The following is a 20,502-nucleotide window of genomic DNA, read 5'->3' as shown; positions in this document are numbered from 1 at the left end:
TTATCATCTCTTGTCCAAAGTGCCTAGTCTTCTAACTGGTCTTCTATCCCCAGGCTTCTCTTAATGCAATCCATCCAATATAATTCTGAGAGTAAGTTCTAAAATTGAAGCCTGGTATATGATTCCCCCTGCTCAAAAAAAGGCTGAGCTAATTAACGTGTAGGTAAGATTGGAAAACGCAAGTGCATAGTGGAATTAATTAATTCAACTTCATGATTGTCTCTAGCAGCTTCATGTAGCTCTGAAGCAGAGACCAGGAAAGCAAGAGAGTGGGATATCCCCAGTTTGGGGAAGGGTAAGACAGGTAGGGGGGGAAAAGTCAAAGATGTCAAAAGAAATGGGGTAATAGAGCTCCCTTGAAATGGCCAACTCAGAAATCTAGTCTACATCTTCTTGGAGTCAGTGGAACCAAGATTAGAGGGAGGTGGAGTTATTAAAGGTAATTGGAAGAGAAGATAGAAGACTCAGAAGTTTAAAAAGTGAAAGAAGTGGAAGGGGAAGAAATTCTAGTCAGAGCGAGGAATTTTATAACTCAGTATCCGTAGAGGCATTCTGTATGATGACAAGTCCGCATTGCTACCAGTGCCCACAGGAAGTTGAAGTGCAGTCACTCGTTAAAACTGCAATAACAACAACAAAAAAGTGATGGTAATTCTGAAGAGATCAGTAACAGGGATATTGAAACCAGCAAAGGTAATGAATACAAAGGGAAAGATAGTAGACGTGTCCTAGGAAATGGCAGATGACGACAATTAAGACAGAAAAAATGTGGGATGAGCAGATGATGTAGACTCCAAAAGAGAACAAGTTGAAAGTGGCAGTGGAGTGATGTTCCGGAAGGAACCAATTCTAATCTCTGCCTCTTGACCCGTGAGATGAGGGAGTGAGAGGGATTATCTACATCAGAAGGTTGGAAGGAGCTCCAGAGAAGGTTCAAGATTTTTTTTTACTTGGGAAACAGTGCGTAGACTTAAAAGAGGGCCATATCCAGATTGATTAAACCACATTAGCAACTATGAGGCTCTTGAGGGCAGGCACCACACTATCTTGGTCTTTTTTTCCCCTCTACCTTCTGGGAATATGCTTGGAGCACAGGGGTGGTAACATAATAAATGCTGAATTAAGGATTGAATCAGTGAACAAATTTTTAAAATCATCGGTCAGTGAGATAATGAAAGTGAGAAAGTGATTGAGTATTGTTCATTTGTACTTGATTTTAAGTAACAGGGCTGCAGGAAATGGAAGGTTTAGGAGTAGACTCAAAACGTGTTCTCAGCAGAGGAGTAACTCTTAGGCTTTTTCAAAGTTATCTTCCAGTGTTGGACAGTGGGCTCTGGGAGGGCAGGCTGAGAAGCAGTGCACAGAAGACAGCTGATGAGCCCCTCTACCACTGTAGTAAGAAGCAGTTCACACAATGGGAGAGAAGGGGAGGCCGGCTGTAGGTCCCTCAGATTTTCTCTCTTCCTTCCCCCCCCCCCCCCCCCACCCCGTGCTTCTCCATTCTTCCTCTCAGGCTTTACAGCTCAGGAGCCTAATGCTATTGAGTTAATAAGGCTGGACAATCTTTATTTTGTTTCATTTTTTTAACAGCTTTATTGAGGTGCCTTTTACTTACCATGAAATTCACCTGTGCTAAATGGACAATTAAATGATTTTTTATTAAATTTACTGAGTTGTCTGGTTTTAGGACATTTTCATTATCCCTCAGAGATCCTTCATGGGTTAACCAATCTTAATGATGAGGTTAAGATAAGGATAATAGCTACATTTATTCATTGCTTACCATGATCCGAGCTCTATTTTAAGCAGTTCATTTGAACTAACTCATTTAATCCTCACAGTGACCCATGAGATAGGCACTATTATGTTCCCATATTACAGATAGAAAAACTGAGGCATTGGCCACATATATAGTAAGAGGCAGAGCCATCATTAGAACTCAAGCATGCTGGTTCCAAAGCTGTTGATCTTAGCCACGATGCCATATTGCTTTTTAATATACTTTTTAATACTGGCTATTTGAGAAGCAGGATAAAAATAGCCATAACTATCTATGTTCTTTCTGTGTTTCATGCTACATCATCAGTATGGAGTGAGAAGTACAGCTTCAATGCAAAAATATCCATACATTTACGTCTATACATTTCTCCATATATTTCCCTTAAGTAGCTGATACTGGAGATGCTGAGAAATTGTAATTTTATCCAGAACAGAACAAAGTTGGAGTCTTGGCAGTTATCTGGTTAACAAAGTAGATCGTTGAGACAAAAAAAAGTTCTGTTTGGTGGTTTGAAATATCTGGTGTGGCTGTCCACGTTCACCAAATTAATAGGATAATTGCCAGTTCTCTACTCTGTTGTGTATCAACGTAGCCTGAAACACAAATGGAGGTTTTTGCTCAGATGATACAAATTTAGTCGCTTACAGACATTCCTCGTCACCAACCTAGAAAGACTGGTGGGGATGGTTGGAAATGTTCCCAGAAATTCGGTAATTGTGGTATTGCCTCTTTGTGAAATCGACTGCTGACATATTAATCCATGTAAAATCCTGTGTCTACTTACAGATATTTCTGGAAAGATATCATGTCAAATGAGCAGAGCGTTGAATAGGCATGTCATTTTCCGTAACTCCTCCCTAATGTTAATTTAAGAAAAATCCAGTTCATTCTCAGTGTGGTAAAGGACTACAAGTAGAAGCTTAGACGAGGGGGTTTATTTTTAGCAACAGTATTTTTTTGGAGGTAGAGGCAGTACTGGCTAAAAAGAATCCTCTTAACTCTAATTGTATAGACAAAAAATACTGAACAAAAAAAGGCACCAATATAGCTCTTTTTCTGTACAATACCATAGTGGTGGATACATATCATTGCACATTTGTCCAAAATCATAGAATGTACAACACCAAGCACGAGCCCTGATGTAAACTGTGGACTTTGGGTGATAATGACGTGTCAGTATAGGTTCAGCGATTGTAACAAGCGCCCCGCTGTGGTGAGGGATGTCGGAAGTGGGGGAAAGCTGCGCGCGTGCGCGGGGACGGGCTGTGTGAGAGCTGCTGACGCGCTTCGTGCTCGGTCCTGCTGTGGACTTAAAACTGCTGTAGAAAATGAAGTTTGTTCATTTCTAAAAAGCTAAATGATACTCTGTTTTACAAAGCAGGTCTATTAATGTATACTTTTCTATCTGGGAGGGAATAGTATTTAAATATTTATAAGCATACAAGTAGTTTACTTCCTCTAAGATCATCAGAGTACTTTGCATACATACTCCTTGCCTTCTTCATTAAAGTTACTGAACCACTTTGAAAGGTCGGCCCCAGCAGCACAGAGTGTCTACCGTTTTAAGATGCGAAGGACCCAGACCAACTCCTCCCAGAGTTCTGCCTAAATGTAGATGTTTTTCCCTGAACACTGCTGACTTCCTGTGTCTTCTGTTCCCACTCAAACTGAAGTGGACTTATCGGCTGCCCTTTCTGACTTCCAGTTGTCCACTGGGCAGATCATCTACTTTGTGAATTGCCTGGGGCCATCTAAAATCCCTTGCTGACTTGCCTTAGCTGCTCTGAACATCCCTGAGACACTTACCTCAATGCCTAACCACCACATTCTCAGTGAATGAACCTCATAACTTTATTAACCAATGAAGTTATGATTGGGGGGATAAACATGCTGCCTAAGAAATATGGAATACTTACTAAATTAGGAGGACTTATTAATTAATTTTAGGTTATTTGCTCTTGCTTTTTTAGAAGATAAGCTGGTCATAGACTCTCCTTTTTTAGAAAAATTGAAGAGATGGCTTTATATTGTTTTAAAATATAACAGTATTTGGGGAAGACAGGGTTTGGTAAATAGCGTCTACACTCTCCCAACAATATTATATACACATATTACATATGTATCTCTCAAAGAGTAATATATATGCCTATTTGATATCCAGGAAGACTGCTTGAAAAATAATGGATACTATGAATTAGATGTACCAATAACTGCTTTGTGTTATTATAAAGAACTGCCTTTTTAGACAGATAACATCATGTGAGAATATTCATTGTCCTAAGAACTGCATGAAACACAGTGTTGAAATTCCATTTTTATTTATAAAATGAATACTGCCATCTACTCAGAATATTAATGGTTTTAATGAAGATGCAACATCTTGCAAACAAATAATTAGTTTTGTGCATGAAAAGATAAATAGAATCCTAAGTAACAAATCACTAATTTTTCTTAGACGTTTTAGGTTTTAATCATGACAAGTGGCAGTTTTCGTGTGTCGTTTGAAGAATTTGTTATTCGGTAGTTACCTAGAGTAATTATAACTCCAAAGTTTAAGTAATACGGCGTATGTTTATTTTGAAGTAATAGAATTGTAAGCATGGGATGATGAGGGCTCTTTACCTGTTGTTTTGAACACCATACCCAAAGCACCTGGAATATTGCTATCAGCCCCATAAGAGCTGGGTAATTACATTGCGTTGTACAAACTATTTAGGCCGTATCTAAATGATTTTTTTTAAAAATAGACTTACGAATCGATTTAGGATTTGAGTTACCTTTATTACTTAAATGAATCAATTCATAGTGAATCTTATCTCTCATGTCACAGTTTACCAAAACCTCAGACTCAACCCGTTCCATAGACCAGGGTTCCTCAAGAGCAGCACTGTTGACATTGGGGCTGGACAGTTCTCTTCTGTGGGGGCTGTCCTGTGCACCGCAGCAGGTACAGAGGCATCCCTGGCCCTTACACACTAGATGCCAGTAGCACCCCTCAGTCGTAACAGTCAAAAGCGGGGACAGAATTCCCCCAGTTGAGAACTACTCCCATAGAAGATACGGGTTGCATTCATTGTGTTTTATCTATCATGATATTATTAAATAGAATGAACCAAGCAATTGAAAAAACATCAAAACAAAATGTTGAATACAAAAAGATCCAAAGAAATGCTAAATTACCATCTAAATAATGGAATGGCCAAACTATATGGTTGATGTAGTTGGCATTACAGAAACCCTTCATTAAGTCGGCCTCTCACCTTAAAGAACGTTTGACTGAAAAGTCTTCAGTGACTGCTGATGGGTAAAAAGCGTGGCGCCTCATAGGCTTTCCTAAAAATACACATCCACAAGCCTTTTCCTTTTCAAGAATCGGGGTGAAAATGTACTGTTTTTAAAAAGTACAGTTTTAAAATTTTACGTAAAGGTTCAAGTGTACACGTTTTGAGAAACCCTATTAGCTTGTGGAACCACTGATATGAATGGATTATTAGAAAGGCAAGTTCACTGCCTGAAAATGGTATGCAGTGGGGATATTGTAAAATACGGATTTGAAATATTAGATGTGGGATATTTTCCTGTCATGTGTCCAAAGAGCTTTGTTGCCTAAACTATGTGGAATGGGAAGTAGGCACTATAATAGAACTTTCTGAGAAAAGTTGGGTTAACTCTGAAGAAAAAGCAACATCATTCTGCTTTTAAAATTAAAATCCATCTTAGATAATTTGATTTGCTCTAATGTTTAGTTTCCATCCTATTCTTATTTCAATACATGTTTAAATTATTTGTTTCAAGTTTAATGTCTCAAGTAACATTGAAGAGTTTCTTGGAGACAAGACTAAATATATATATATCTAAAATGTGTATGTTCCACTCAGAACTATTCAGAAGGCATTTCAAACAAAAATTCCTGAAACTACATAATCTAACATTAATGTTAATTTACTTAATGGTTATAAAAAATATATTATGCCAGAATTTTTCATAGCAAATACGAAATGTGCAAAAGATATTAATAATGTAATGTTTCTTACAGAAAGTGAAATTATAGGTTACAGAGTAGTAGAGATTACATAATTTTTTTGATGTGAGCATTATAAGGAACATTAACTGATTACTGAAACAGCTTAAGTATCTAGCTAGGTTATGCAATTGTTGGACTAGAACAAAAATTGTTATATATAGTTCCGTAAAATACAATGAGCAGTTGTTATCTTTTGGATAATTTAATGTATGAAGCTAATTAGCTAAGGAAAATAAAGTACAATAGGAAACCTATATCATCCTATATCATACTACTGTATATTTAATATTTAAGTATAATATTGCATTTTTATGCCAAAAACTGCCTGAAATCTTCATTTTATGACAATAAATCTGCCTGAAGCAATTTTAGTGAATGTGATATGATGTAGCCTGCCATGACAGCGTAATATTTTCTCTGTGAATTAAAAGAAGAGTTCAGTAATCCTTTGCATTTTCAGGTAATTTCTCCTGCAGTTTTGTGTAGCAGTTTTTAATGTATTGAACCATAATAGCTTCTCCCTTATGTAGCTTAAAATAACTTAAATAAAAACCAAATAAATAACATTTCAGGAGAAAAATATTTTGTACACACATACAGTAAATAAATATGTACGTATGTAAAAAACGTGTATGTATTTACATGCACATACACACACATGATGCTCTACAAAGTTTTCATTTACTTGGTAATTACACTACTATTTTCTTTTTTCCACTCTATTGCTATTCTGCCATACCTGCAAGGGAATAAGAGGCCCTGAATTACTCAAAAACCACATGGGAAAAAGGGAGGAATGAATTGCACTCTGTCTGCCAATCCAGTTGGCTTTTCATTAGCTTGCTGGTATAGATTTGGAGATGATTCAGAGAGCAAAGTGTTCACCAGCAGCTTGACGTCGGTGTGAAAAAATAAACCAGCTTGATCTGGAGCAGCATGGGCACAATCTGCTTACTGGAACTGGGCTTGCCTATTTGGTACCAGGAAGGTTTTCACTATTATCTAGGCGCTCATAAAATGAACTTCTTTTCACATTATCCAAACTAGAGTGACTGAAAAAAAAAAAAAAAAAAAAAATCGGTCCCTTTAGAACAGGAAGAAATGGAAAACTGGAGTGTGATCTGGTTTACAGAAGCTTTTGTCCAGTGCCCCTGGAGGATCAGTTATTTTCATGGATGGAAATTGATTTGGAACTGAAAGCACATGGAATAAATACTACCGCAGAATAACAGAATGGTGAGATACCTGAAATGCTTTTAGTTCTCACACTATTGCACTGAATTTATTTAATCATTCATTTAATGTTATTTAGTAAATACTGTGTGCTTGACATATGCTAAGTACTGGGGATAGAAAAATAAATAGGAAGGTCCCTGCCTTCTAATAGTTCAGAGTCCAGCGTAGGAGACAGGTAGCACAAAGCAGTGACAGCACAATGAGATATAGGCTGCAATAAGCACCTGATGCTGTAGCGAACTTATGGAGGCACAGAGAAGGGACCCTAAGTCATCAGTGACATCAGAGAAGGCTTACCTTCTGGTGGGAAGATACTTCTTGTCTGGGAGAGGCCAAGCGTATGCCTGTTGTTCAATCATATTTAGTAATAGTACCTCCCTTCACTTTTCAGAAGTGTTCCAGGTTGGTTGATCAATTCTCTGATCATCTTTTTACTAGAAAATTGGAAGAGAACTAATGGAGTGGGAGGTGGAAAGGTATTCCAAGCAGAAGGGATGATGGGGAGGAACAGAGGCAGGGATTTGTTGCCCATATATCAATCAGTGACATGAGATGTAGACAGGAGTGGTGTTAAAAATGTTTAACATTGGCATGGCACTGGCACTGGCTGTTTAGCGTGGGCACCATCCATAAACAAGTGGCACTGCTGTTCTCATCATGAAGGACCTTGTGTTCTAAACTAAGGAAGTTGGAATTTCCCTTGAAAACCTTAGGGAGCATTGAAAGATTTGAAGCAGTGGGGGAGGAGAAGGAAGACTAGTTTAATGGACTGAGTCTGGCTTAGTCTAGGTCATCAAGCAGTAATCAGAAAGGTAAGGGACTTTCTTTGAGAATCAGCTAGTCATGTACTTTGTGCCAGGCGATTCCCCAAGCAGGTATGGTCTTCATGACAGTCCTGTGAGAGGGCCACTGAGGCTCATAGAGGCCGTGTCTTCCCATGTTCACAGCTATTGAGGGGAGTTTCAAACCCTACTCTGGATTATTCAACTCTGTGTTCTTCCTAACACACTTTCTGCCTCTAGTGACTGCTCTGGTCCCATTAGCGTTGACTATGGAATAAAGTGCGTACTTACAGGAAATACCCATTGTCATTAAGTGGATATTGTCACTAAAATAATATAATGAAGTCTGCTGTCCTGGTAGCCATTGAATGGGAAACGATATTCATTCATTGTACAGTCACTTTGGGATACCTGAAACTTTCATGTTGCTTGATCCTCTTCTTTTACAAGGGCCTTGTTTCCCTTTAGCAGATGTTCTTCTAGTAGGTACTTTTCTGTGCTCGAACAGACCTGGAATTGAGGCTCTGCTCTACCCCTTCCAAGTGACTTAATTCTTTAAGGCTCAGTTTCCTTATTGGTCAAAGGACATGAATACTGCCTGCTTCACAGGGTTGTTATAAGGATTAAATGAGTGAATGCATGTGTGCATCTGGCACACAGTAAGTATAAAATAAATGTTAGCTTAGCTGCTATCACTGTGAACGGGGCCTGGCACACAGTGGGTGCGAAAACGAGCATTTGTTGAATGAATGATTACCACATTTTTATCTGGGACTGTGTTGATTACCATTACATTTTACTGTATGGCAGCAAGACCATGCTAGATGATTCACCCCTGATAGTACCATGTGGTGATATTCTCTCAATTTTTCAGTAAAAGAGCATCACATGGTGCCATTCCAGAAAGTAAAACAAAGGAAACCAATCTCTTCTCACCATGCAGTATAAATAAGGCTTTGAGTGGAAGCAGGCTTGCAGTTTCCAGCAACAAGACTTCCTGTTTCGGATCTGACATGTTTCTGGCACCATATCATGCTATAAGAAGGATGTTGTCCAAAAGGAGGATGAAGTATTTGGGAGGATGCTACCAAAAAAAAAATTCAAATGGGAGTGGGAGAATGAGGAGGGGGACTAGTTAGAACTACTGTAAACATGAAAACAATAAAAAGAAACTTTGGAATTGAAACTCTATAAGTACATGTAATGAATATGCCTTGGGAAGGGCGCATCTTATGCATGAAGTCTTAAGCTAAAGCAAGGAAAATTATGCCATCTTCATAAAAATGTGGATAAGTCAGCAGGGAAAGTTACATGGGATCATGGGTTAAATGTCAAAGAAGGTGATGTAAAAATAAGTATAACTATATAGTATTTGAAGATCTCAAAGAAAATTTAAAAAGTATACTCCTTTTGATAAAACAAACGGATTGAGTGACTTCTCAAGTTCCTTAAAGTGAAAGATCCATGCCAACAGAGCTTTGCTTCCTTTCCTAATGGACAGATTTATACTCAATGACTTGAAAGATTTAATCCAGTTCTTCAAAATGTCAGTATGTTTTCATTCAGAAAACAGAAACTCTCTGGAGCCTGAAAAAAATAAATGTTATATATGATCTCAGAAAGGAAATGGAGTAGATCTAAACTGAGCTTCTTATATTTCTAATTGGTCAGGTTTGCCCTGAATATACCAAAATATATTTCAACACCTGTCCTACCATTAGGAGATTTTAATGACCAGAAGTCTGTTCCTGTAACATCATTGTTATATTTAGCCTCAGTGTTATTTTCTGAGTAATAATAATAGGGAAGTGAGAATCTCCATCTTAATAACTCTGTACCTTCCTATTTGTATTTTTATTTGGTACCACTACTTTTACTCTCAAAATTATTCAATAATTGTTTGTCCTCAACTCTTTTTAAAAAGTTTCCATCCCAGTCTAAATGTAACTTCTCTGTTAATCTTTTTCTACCTCTGTCGTTCAAGTCTCAGAACCGTCTCAATGCTCTGAACTTCTAGTCTTACATTTTTCTTGTTTTGAGGTTCCCAGAATAGAGCGTGCTCTTCCAGACCAGACGTGTGAAAAATATTCTCACCTTTTTCTCTACGTGTCAGATACTGGAAAATGGTCACTGTGCTTTAAAAGGAATACTAGAAATAAAAGAGCCAACCCCCCCCCCCCAAAATAATGACTTTCATACTTTTCATTCCACGTCCATGCAGGATTTAGGTACTGTGTGTGGTAAATGAGGTGAGAGCTGATGTGATGTGGAAATGGTGCGCTTAGGTAAGGATTGCCAGCAAGCTTGAGTGTACTTCTCAAATTGTTCTCTTAGTAGATGGATTCAGGAAAACTTGTCTACAACGTGATACATCAGGGGAATATTCTGAAACAATCATTTGAAACTACACTGAGTTTCAACTACACAGTATATAGTTTTACAGCGTTTTGCTTTATAGAAATTCAGAAATTACTTGGAAATTCATTTCAAAACAAGACTCCTACATGGAATCAGAAATCATTGCTCCTGATTTTCTGATATCAGACACCATGTGGAGGGCTTTTAGTAAAAACTAGTGTCATGTATCACGTGTGTTTTGATTTGGTTAAAGTTATTTCCATTAAATGCACCAGGATGGATTTGGAGTGATAATTAAGCTTTTTTCCACACATTCTTTTCTTTCTTAAATAATGTATAATGAAAATGGATTTCTTTGTGTTTGGGAGTTTGGGGTTAATGAAGTTTTCTCAAAACTTGCATATTTTTTTTCTTTCAAATGGAGTGATATTTTCATGGTATTGGAAAAATCTTAGTTCTGTTGATTACTGTTTCATATATTTGTTTCTGTCTCTGCATCGGCACTTAAAATAGAGCTAATGACTCAATAATATAATAGAAGCAGAATAAAGACGGCATGAAATGTAGCATTGCAGTTAAGAGCTGTCACTTACTAACCTTGGGCCACTCACCGGGCATTGTCTTGGTCCAGGTGCCCCAGAAAGCAGAGCCTGTGGTGAAAGCTCGCATGTTAATGCCGGGAGAACTGGCCCAGGGAATCCAGAGCAAGGGGGACCACAGCGGGGAAGCAGGGAGAACGGAACACAAGGCGCGTGTTTCCAGGCTTGCCGTAGCTTTGCATCCAATCACCGCTGCTTGTGGGGCACAAGGGACTTCTCTAAAAAGGCCGCAGGGACCGCCGGGAGCCAGTCCTCTCCACCCGGCCGTACTTCCCCCATGCTCTCCGGGTCTGTTACCAGCCCTTCTGCACAGACTCAGCAAGGCAGAACCTCTTCGGCTCTGGCCCAGGGGCAGAGCCTCTTGATGTCAGTTGGTGTGGGCTTGGGGCACCTCTAACTGTACTTGTGGTGGCAGCAGGAATGGTGGGTCTGGCGACTTTATCACCATGAGAACTGTGGAATTAAAGGCCAGTGGCCAAGGCCTGAGGGTCAAGCAGGCTGAGCAGACCTGGGGAATATGTGATTGGATCCATCACAGCCAGGTTACTTAACTCCTTTGTATCTCAGTTTTGTCATCTGTAAAATGGGAGTAACAGTTGTCACCATATTACAAGACTGTTACCAAAATTAAATGGCTTAATATATTTAATGTGGTTAGAAAGTGCCTGCAAAGGTTAAAACTCTTTTGAACCATTATGGCATCATTATCTTAAGTGTGGAGCCATTAAGTGTGATTTTTAAGTGTGACTACTTAAACTAATACAGAGTGCATTTGAGTTAATAAGTTTGGTGTGTTGTTTAAAAAAGCAAACACACATTTCATTGTAGCTGTACCCTTAACAGCAGAGGGAGACTGCTGCTACCGTACAAGTCATGCCATTGGGCCTTGGTATAGGACAGCGTTTATGAGGACAGGATCAAGGTAAATGCATAGCACTATTGCTGAAAATGTCAGTTATTAAAGTTAACAACAGAAACATGATATACAGTTCTTCCCCAAATAAATATATCACTAGGACAAAGATGAGAATATAAATTCAGTTCCCAAATGGAGCCTAGATTCTAAGCGGCGGGTATAGTGTTCTACTTGGGACACTATAGCCAAGTGGGATGATATTTTCTCTCTCTCCTCCTCCAGGGGCCAAGTATTCAAGCAGCCACTCTCTGCCCAGATCATATTTCCTCTCCATGCCATTCAGATCTGCAGCAGAGTGTTTACCACTCAAGTTCAAGTGACAGGAGCCGACCGAGAGGGGTTTCTCTTTCCTGGTTCAGCTCTGTGTGCTCCCAGGTTGTAACGCACATCCATTCAAAGCACCGACAGTAGTTGTTTCCTTTTCTCTGGGTGTTGATGGGCTGTGCTCCGCTGGTCTCCTTTCAGTGCATGCGAGCTGCTTTCCCAGCCCCCGTGCTCGGTACCAGTTTCTTTCAGCCTGGCTCAGCATGGAGGCGGACTGCCTTAGACTATCTCACATTTCCACAGTCAGCCTTGAAGCTGGAAGATAAATAAACACATACTCCCCCTCCAGTGTCTCCTGACCTTGTTCCTGGAGAACGGAGGATGCGTAGTAAGCTAGGAGCTCACCTTGCTTTATTTTTATTGGCTACACATTACTCTGCGTGTGAACAGCGGTGACAGCTGTGCTCAGCGCGTGTTACCACCTTTCACGTTATGCTATAGCTTTTAAAATGCTTTGCTCTACATGAAACAGCGAAAGTCTTTGCTTTCTTCGACCAAACTTATGCAATTTCTTTCATTACCAAAAAAAAAAAAAAGTGACTTTTAATCTTATATTGAGCCAAGCAGTAAAAAATGGATATTTTACTTTGACGATATTACCCTGTCTTATAATGATTTATTATCTTCTAAGAAATATCAAATTAACTCTCTGTTATAAACATTTCCATTTTTAGCTCCTTTAAAAGAAAAAAAAAAACAGAGTATCCAATATTCCTTCAGAGAACACCCAGAAATGTAAGGTTTTCGCTTTTACAGGAGATACAATGTGGTACTGTTTCATGAATCCCATGAGGTCCCGCCATCCTCCCCCAGCAGCAGTTTTCTGGTTTTCTTCTAATGGTTTCCCTAAATAGATCCCATTTCCTATACCAGTGCCAGTGATTGCTTTATACTTCACATTCTATCTTTGATTTTTCTTGTGTTAGTGGTTTTGGGAGCCTAACATTGCTCATTTCTGCTCATCGTTCACTGTGTTCAGACGGTGTTGGATGTCTGCTTTCAGTTTTTAAATAGAAGAAATAATAACTACCTAGTTTGAAAAGCTCTTTGGGATTATGGGTTTGGTTAATATCCTCTGAAAACAATTTTTAAAAACTGTAGTAGAAGATTATAAATGACTTTTTATGTGATTGCATCCCCTGGTGCTTTGAAATAAAAACACGAGAAAGAGTATAACGCACTTGGTCAGAAAGGCTAATCCTGAGTTGATGCCATTTACATTTAGATTTAAATAAGTCAGCCTATTTATTCCTTCAAACTTTGCTTCAGGTTTTAAATTGAGAATACATGGAAATTATAAGTCCTAGGATGCTCAGATATATTTTGAAAAGTTTATAATGCCTAAGTTCAGCTGACTTCTAAGAATAATAACTGTTACAAACGTAAGGAGTAAGGAAATGAAGTTAGTTTTTTTTTTTTAATTATTTATTTATTTATTTATTTATTTTTGGCTGTGTTGGGTCTTCGTTTCTGTGCGAGGGCTTTCTCTAGTTGCGGCAAGCGAGGGCCACTCTTCATCGCGGTGCGCGGGCCTCTCACTGTCGCGGCCTCTCCTGTTGCGGAGCACAGGCTCCAGACGCGCAGGCTCAGTAGTTGTGGCTCACGGGCCCAGTTGCTCCGCGGCATGTGGGATCTTCCCAGACCAGGGCTTGAACCCGCGTCCCCTGCATTGGCAGGCAGACTCTCAACCACTGCACCACCAGGAAAGCCCGAAGTTAGTTATTTTTAATAAAATCATGTTATTACAACAATTATGAATAAGGTTCATCTAGTATGTGGTCCAGATGAAGTGAACTGGGGTCATTAGTGTAATAACGCAAATACTGTGCCTTCCAGACTGTGGGGTATGCAAACAAGCCACACACAGACCATCAGAGATCTGACCCCCCACTTATTATTTGCGATGGCGTATAAAACAGTAGCCGTAGAGTCTGCTCCCTCACTTTTTATGGGTGATGGAGTATATGGGTGATGCAGTGTGTCATAGTGGAAAACTCTTCTACTAGGAATCTAGACCTTGATTCTATACCCAGATGTACTGCATGACCAGTAAAAAGTCTGTTTCTTCAGTCATAACATGAGGGGTTCAGATATGATGCCTTCAGGGACCTTCCCAAGACCGAAATTCTAGGACTCTGTGCACTGTAATTCAACTTCAGATGGCAACGAGACATAAACCCAAGCCACAGGATGCATTCTAAGAATGTTGCATCAGCACAAGGCCTGTTGAGATCCCTGGAACCAGCTCCTGCACCAGGGTGTGGTTGGGTGGAGCTGTAAAAAGTACAAGGATGACATTAACCTGAAAGCAGTCTGTGATTGAGAGGGTGGGCTGGGGCACTGGGATCTTGGCTTATTTTTCTCCCCGGGCTCAAGACTTTGTCCAAACACAGGGGGGATGACCAGGCTTGTTCTGACATACATATATCTTTGCTTGGCAACTCAAAATTCTTCAAAAAGAGGCCATAAGTTAATTTATAGCCAGATCTCTTGATTCTTGGTCAATCTACATGTTTTTTAATTGAATAAAAATCTTGAGGAAGAACAGGTTCCAGCATTTAAGTATTGGTGTCCTGGTTATTTCTGTAGGAGCTTCTGCTCCTATTTTAATTCTGCTCCAGTTTTAATCCACTGTAAGACTATGAATTTTCCCCCAGAAGCCTTCAAACCATTCTCTAAAAGCTGAATATTCTTCCTGCTCTCAAGTCACTGCCTTCTCTAGGAAGATGATCTATTTAACCAAGCAAATATAGTTTAATTTTTGTTAATTAGACATTGCCTGAGGACTTCTTATATGCCAGCCTTAAGCTATAAAGACACTAAAGATAACCACGATGTGTACTGTCTTGTAGCTCACAGCCCCATGGAGTTAGTCCCCTAGCAACAAAACCTGCCTGGAACCAGAAAGCTACCACAGGGAGCCCAGAGGCTAGAGACAGCCCTGACTAAAGGGAACTGAGGGGTGTAAGAAACATTTTAACAAGTAAAAGGGAAGGAAGGCAGTCTGGACAAAGAGGTGCGGATGTATGTGACATGCACCGGGGCACAGGAAGTGGGCATGGTGAGGCCAGAGACTCTCACAGCAAAATCACTGTGGCTTCTGCCCCCTAGAAAGCAGGCAGTAGTGTAAGATAGAGGTCATCTCTTTATGTGTCTCTACATTGCAGGTCCTCCAGAGATAAGCTTTCAGAGGAGTTGTGAATATCTTGATAGTAATAGAAGAAGCCACCTGTATAGAGTTCACCAGAGAAACGGAACCAACAGATATATATATATAGACAGAGATATACTGATATATATATATATAGACAGAGACATGGGGAGAAGGAGCGGGGGGGAGAGAGGGGAGGATTTATTATAGGAATTGGCTCATGTGATTATAGAGGCTGAGAAGTCCCAAGATCTGTACTTGGGAAGCTGGAGACCCAGGAGTTGTTTGTCTTTTCTTCATTAAAAAAATATTCAAACAATAACAAATGGTATAGTTCCTGTCCAAAAGCTGGCAGGCTTGAGACCCAAGAAGAGCTGATGTTTCAGTTGGAGTCTGAAGGCAGGAAGACTGGTGTCCCAGGTCAAGCAGTCAGGCAGGAGGAGTTCCCTTTTACTCTCAGGAAAGTCAGCCTTTTTGTTCTATCCAGACCTTCAGCTGATCGGATGAGGCCCATCCACAGTAGGGAGGGCAATCTGCTTTATTCATTTTACCAATTCAAATGTTAATTTTGTCCAGAAACACCCTCACAGACACACCCAGAATATTTTTCCAAATATCTGGACCCCTGTGGCCCAGCTAAATTGACACATAAGATTAACCATCAAACCACCTCCCTGTGTTTTAAGGCTTAATTATAAAGCAACCAGGAATATTCCGCCAACCTGATTACTAAATTGCCAGCTCACTGGGACTCTTGTTTTTTTTGAAAGCCTCGCAGTACCATAGAAATTCTGTACAGTATCTCAACGTCATTGAGATACTGTCATCACTCTGCTTTGATAATATATTGACATTATTTTCAGAATTGATGGCTAACTCATCATTATGATTCAGAATATATTTATATTTGTTATGGGGGTTACATGCATGTGCTAGAAAGTCAGGCTTCCTGGGTTTGAATCCCAGCCCTGCCTTTTAGTAGCTGTGTAATTTTGAGCCTCTAGCTTTGATTCTCTGTGCCTTTGAAGGTAATAATAATACCTTAACTCTTTGTTGTTGTGAAAATTAAATCAGTTAATACATGTAAAGATACAGGTAGGTTACAGGCACATAGAATGTACTCAAAAAAATAGTTTTTCCTGTAGCCACATACCTTTTATTTAAAATGCTGTTTCAGCCTTGGCTCAATATTACTTAAGCGCTGATACTTTTTGAGGAAAGAGTCCTTAGGAGCAGTAACATTGCATGTATTCAATTAGCATACACTTTGGATAGACTAAAACCAAAACTTCAAAGCTTTAGTTGGCTTGAGAGTGACACCAGATTTAGAAAATGAGTAAGAGAAGATGAAATAGAAAGTAACACATTTATAGAATATGCATAGGCAGTGGAGTATTTGATTCACTTCACTACTTCAGTTTAGTTTGCTACAGTCAGAGAAACTGTCCATATTTTAAATGGTTCTTTGGCATCTTAACATTAAAAACATTTATAAACAAACCAACAGTGGGTGGCGGTGGAGAAATGCTAAATGATGCTCTTTGTTAGGTTTTGAGCCGGTAGGAGTAGCAGGCGGATCGAGTGGGGCTAGACTATCTTTGGGTTGAAGGCATTCACCTGACTGATGGAAAACCAACCTTGGGTAAGTCACTGGGACTCAGGGCTCCTACGCCAGGTGACAGAGCAACCAAACTGTCCAGCTGTTCTTTTCTGGGTGTGCTATTTCTGATCTGTCCCAACAACCACATCTTTCAATGAGTGACTTCAGATCTGTTTAGGTAAGTCTGTTCACAAAACGTGAAACACATTTGCAAGATGATGTGTGAGGAAATCCTTTGGTTCTTTGAACTTGATGAGTGCTTCAGTGTCCTCAGGGAGGTCTTTACTTGTGCAGCTCACGTTTATGTGACTCTTCAGGGCACTGACTGCTGCTGACTGTAGTTCAGAGCCAGTTCCGAAGCTGTGGTGTGTCCCCAGTGTTCGCAGGGCCTCTTATTGCCATGTCTATAACACAGTTTTCCGGTGGCGTAAAAGTACGTCCACAGAACCGTGTGCGTGTATCTCCATCAGGAACACTGCTCTGTCTTGAAAAATAACTTCTCAGATTTTCAAGTTCCCGTGTCTGAAACTAGTCTGCAATGAAAGTACATTCAGACTCAGCTCTTTGAAGCTGGCTGTATTAGTCCATTTGATTATTTCCTTGGGAAAATTCTTCTTTTAACTAAAAGGGAAATGCTTTGCCCGTTTATCAAGTGACTAAAGATAGCTGAGGATTAAGTCTGAATGGAGTGATTACTGCTTTCAGAAACCGGAATAATGAAAAGTATGCTGTTGTTGTTGTTGTTTGAACTCTTCCACAGCTCTGCACTCAACTGCCCCCAGGAATTTTCTCCTCCCATCTTGTTCCTAATTTGTAAATTCGTATACGGATTTCTATGCATTTGTAATACTTACATTAATTCTGTGTCTTTGAAAAACTTCGGAGAGGAAAATTTAATCATCGAGCCTGCATATTTTTATTGTTATCCATTGTTATTATCATTCTTAGCCATGCTTTTTGTGGCACGTGCTCTTTTCAAATATTATTATAAAATTCTTTAATCATAAGGCTATTGTGATGAAGCAAATTTCAGTCTATTATGAAAACTCTGCACTTTTTCATTTTTGAGAGCCAAACTCAGAATGCATTGAGCTGTGCCTCAGTATATTTTCCATTATCCTTTTCTTTCAGAAATCATGCCATCCACTTAATACTTCATTACAACCGAACTGCAATATGTATATACGTGGTACGCAAAATGAGCCATTTTGTTTTAAAACAGATTGCAGATGAAAGGAAACCATTCATTTCTTGCTTGCTTGCTGTAATTACTAGAGCACTAATTACTCCAAATCATTGACATCCAGGGTCAGGAAAATGACAACAGAAACATCAAAGAATAGATGTGGCTCTCTTGCTGTGACAGATTTTCCGTATTTCCAACCACAGTATTTTTTTTTTATGGCTACTGTTTTCCAGTTTGATGGTGGGAAAAAAAAAAAAAACAACAACAAACATGCACACAGTCAAGATTGCTGAATGTTTACTATTATTTCATTCGCAGTTTGACGGTGAGAACATGTATATGAGCATGACAGAGCCGAGCCAGGACTATGTGCCAGCCAGCCAGGTGGGTTAATTAATCTTCTCTGCCTTGTTTCAAATTGTAATTAAACAAATTCAAAGAGTTGCATTGCAAATGAGTGGCACTATCAGTAATGCGGCAATCAGGAATAATCATAATTTATAAACAAAGCATTTAAGCCTTGTTTCCAGTTAATGAGATCGAGCTGATAAAACACCGGAGTTGGCATTTGTTGAAAGATAATACCTTGTTTCCTCTCCAGAACGGCAAGCAGCTGTTTTGCCAGCATGATCTTTCCTAAACAGTTGTTTTACCTTTAGGAAATAAAGTCTTTACAGGTGCAGGTTATTTGAGCTTCTGACTATAGATGAGTTAATCATTATAAGCTGCACATGTCACAAATAGCTTTGATTATCAATTATTGGGGCAGTTTTCAATAAAATGTTACATTGATCACCAGAATCACACGGCCAGAAAGCGTTCTATGGCTGTTTTCAAGCCAAAATCCGTGATATGATGGGAAACCTTTGAAGGGCACGTTTGTATCCATTTCACTGGGAATGGTTGACAAGGTATTTAATCATGAGAAGTGACAACAAAAGTCCAATGAAAATGTAAATGGTTACATTTATAGAAGTGAAGGCTTGGCTATTTATTTTTAGATACTTAAGACCAGGCCCCGTGATCCACAGAGGGCATTTGAAGCAAAATGGTAACTGCCCTAGGGGGCCACTATAATATGATATGTAAGAACCTTGTAAGCAAAAACAAATAAATGAATAAATGAAAGTGAGGGAGAGTTCACAGGAGCATTGTGTGGACTTGCACATATTTTTTTCTGGAAGAGTAAAACCATGGTAGCTTGGAGTTTCATGTGTCAGTAACTATAGCGTAAACTCAAACATTGAAAACAGTTGTTTTCATATCCGCCCAAATAGATTTGATAACTGGGAAGGGTGGGGGAATAGGGAACAAAAATAGAACTATTTTTCTTCATGGTGCTTGTCAGTGAATTAAATCTAATGTATGTGTCAGGGGTGCACTTTACGGGGCTTTGAAATTTCTCTGAGAACAAAATGTCTCAGGCTTAACTCAAAACAGAGGCAGGCCTGCCTCTCCATGAACTTTGCATTTAGAAGTCATTATGATCACTGCCTTCTCTGGCAGACATTCTGGAAACTATACTATATTGTTCAGATGAGAAGGTCATCATTAAGTTCAAAGATCCGGACTACATTTCCTTCCATTCAACTGAGTCGATCACTCTCAGAATACCTTTGGAAGGCTGGGCTTTGCATTTAGAATTTTTACTTAACTGAATTCATTCAGCTAAGTAGCCGGCAGGATCCATAGGTAGTTCTGAGTAGGACTGTTTGATTAAAAAATGAAAAATGTTACTATTAATTTTCTTCCAACCATCAATCCCAAAACTGTACTGACAAGTTTAGTATTACTATTAGATTAAAGCAACCTGGTATCATCTCTTTGTTGCCTTTAGGGTTTTGAAGTGTAAGGGCTAATTGAATTTGTTTGAAACAGTAGAAACACAAACTCAATAAATGATTGCTGTTATAAAGCAGCTGCTCCCTTTCAGAGAATCATTATGTCCGTCTTCAAGACTTTTGGATAAAGGATTGGAAATTCAAAGCATATACATTATAACAACTTAGATTTTTAAATTCAAGTACAATGAATAATATTAAACCCTGACTAAAATCAAACAACTAACATTATTTTTCTTAATATTTCAGTCAAGAGTTACCAAGAATGTTTTAAATACCAGTGATAATTTATGAAGGAGTAAAGAGCTCCAGATACTTTATGTGCTTTGTAAAGATATAGCAGGTTTGTGTGCCTAAAGCAAACTATTTTTTAATAATGCAGCACATATGAAAATGTTTTTAGAATGTGCTATTTCAAAAATTCAACTAATGTAAAATAATACACACTCTGGCAGAGAATAAGCTCCACAAATTACGTAAGTTGAATGGCCTTAGCTAAATTTTACACTTAACATTCCTTTTGTTTACTGTAATATGGTATATTCAAGAATTCATTACCTGGTATTCTTTTGGGAATTTTAATCAATTTACCCCTTTCGGCAACTATAAATAAGATTTTAGTCATCCTGCAGGAAAAAAAACAGCTTTGTTCTTTTTCCTACATAACATCAAACATCTGCATAGTTTAGTAATCCAAGACAACTT

At 39.0% G+C, this 20,502-nt stretch overlaps 1 protein-coding gene across 1 annotated transcript in view; it reads left to right on the top strand.

Annotated features, from left to right (window-relative positions):
• The window catches only part of TOX (thymocyte selection associated high mobility group box), a 295,082-nt gene that overhangs the window by 126,196 nt on the left and 148,384 nt on the right, over positions 1-20,502 (top strand). The window contains exon 2 of the mRNA XM_061171715.1: positions 18,275-18,340. Coding sequence (XP_061027698.1) covers positions 18,275-18,340 — 66 coding nt within the window. The remainder of the gene's footprint in view (positions 1-18,274; positions 18,341-20,502) is intronic.

This window comes from Eubalaena glacialis, chromosome 17, assembly GCF_028564815.1.
Source record: "Eubalaena glacialis isolate mEubGla1 chromosome 17, mEubGla1.1.hap2.+ XY, whole genome shotgun sequence".
Lineage (NCBI taxonomy): Eukaryota > Metazoa > Chordata > Mammalia > Artiodactyla > Balaenidae > Eubalaena > Eubalaena glacialis.
The sequence above is the reverse complement of the archived record's forward strand: the minus strand, read 5'-3'. Positions and strand labels throughout refer to the sequence as shown.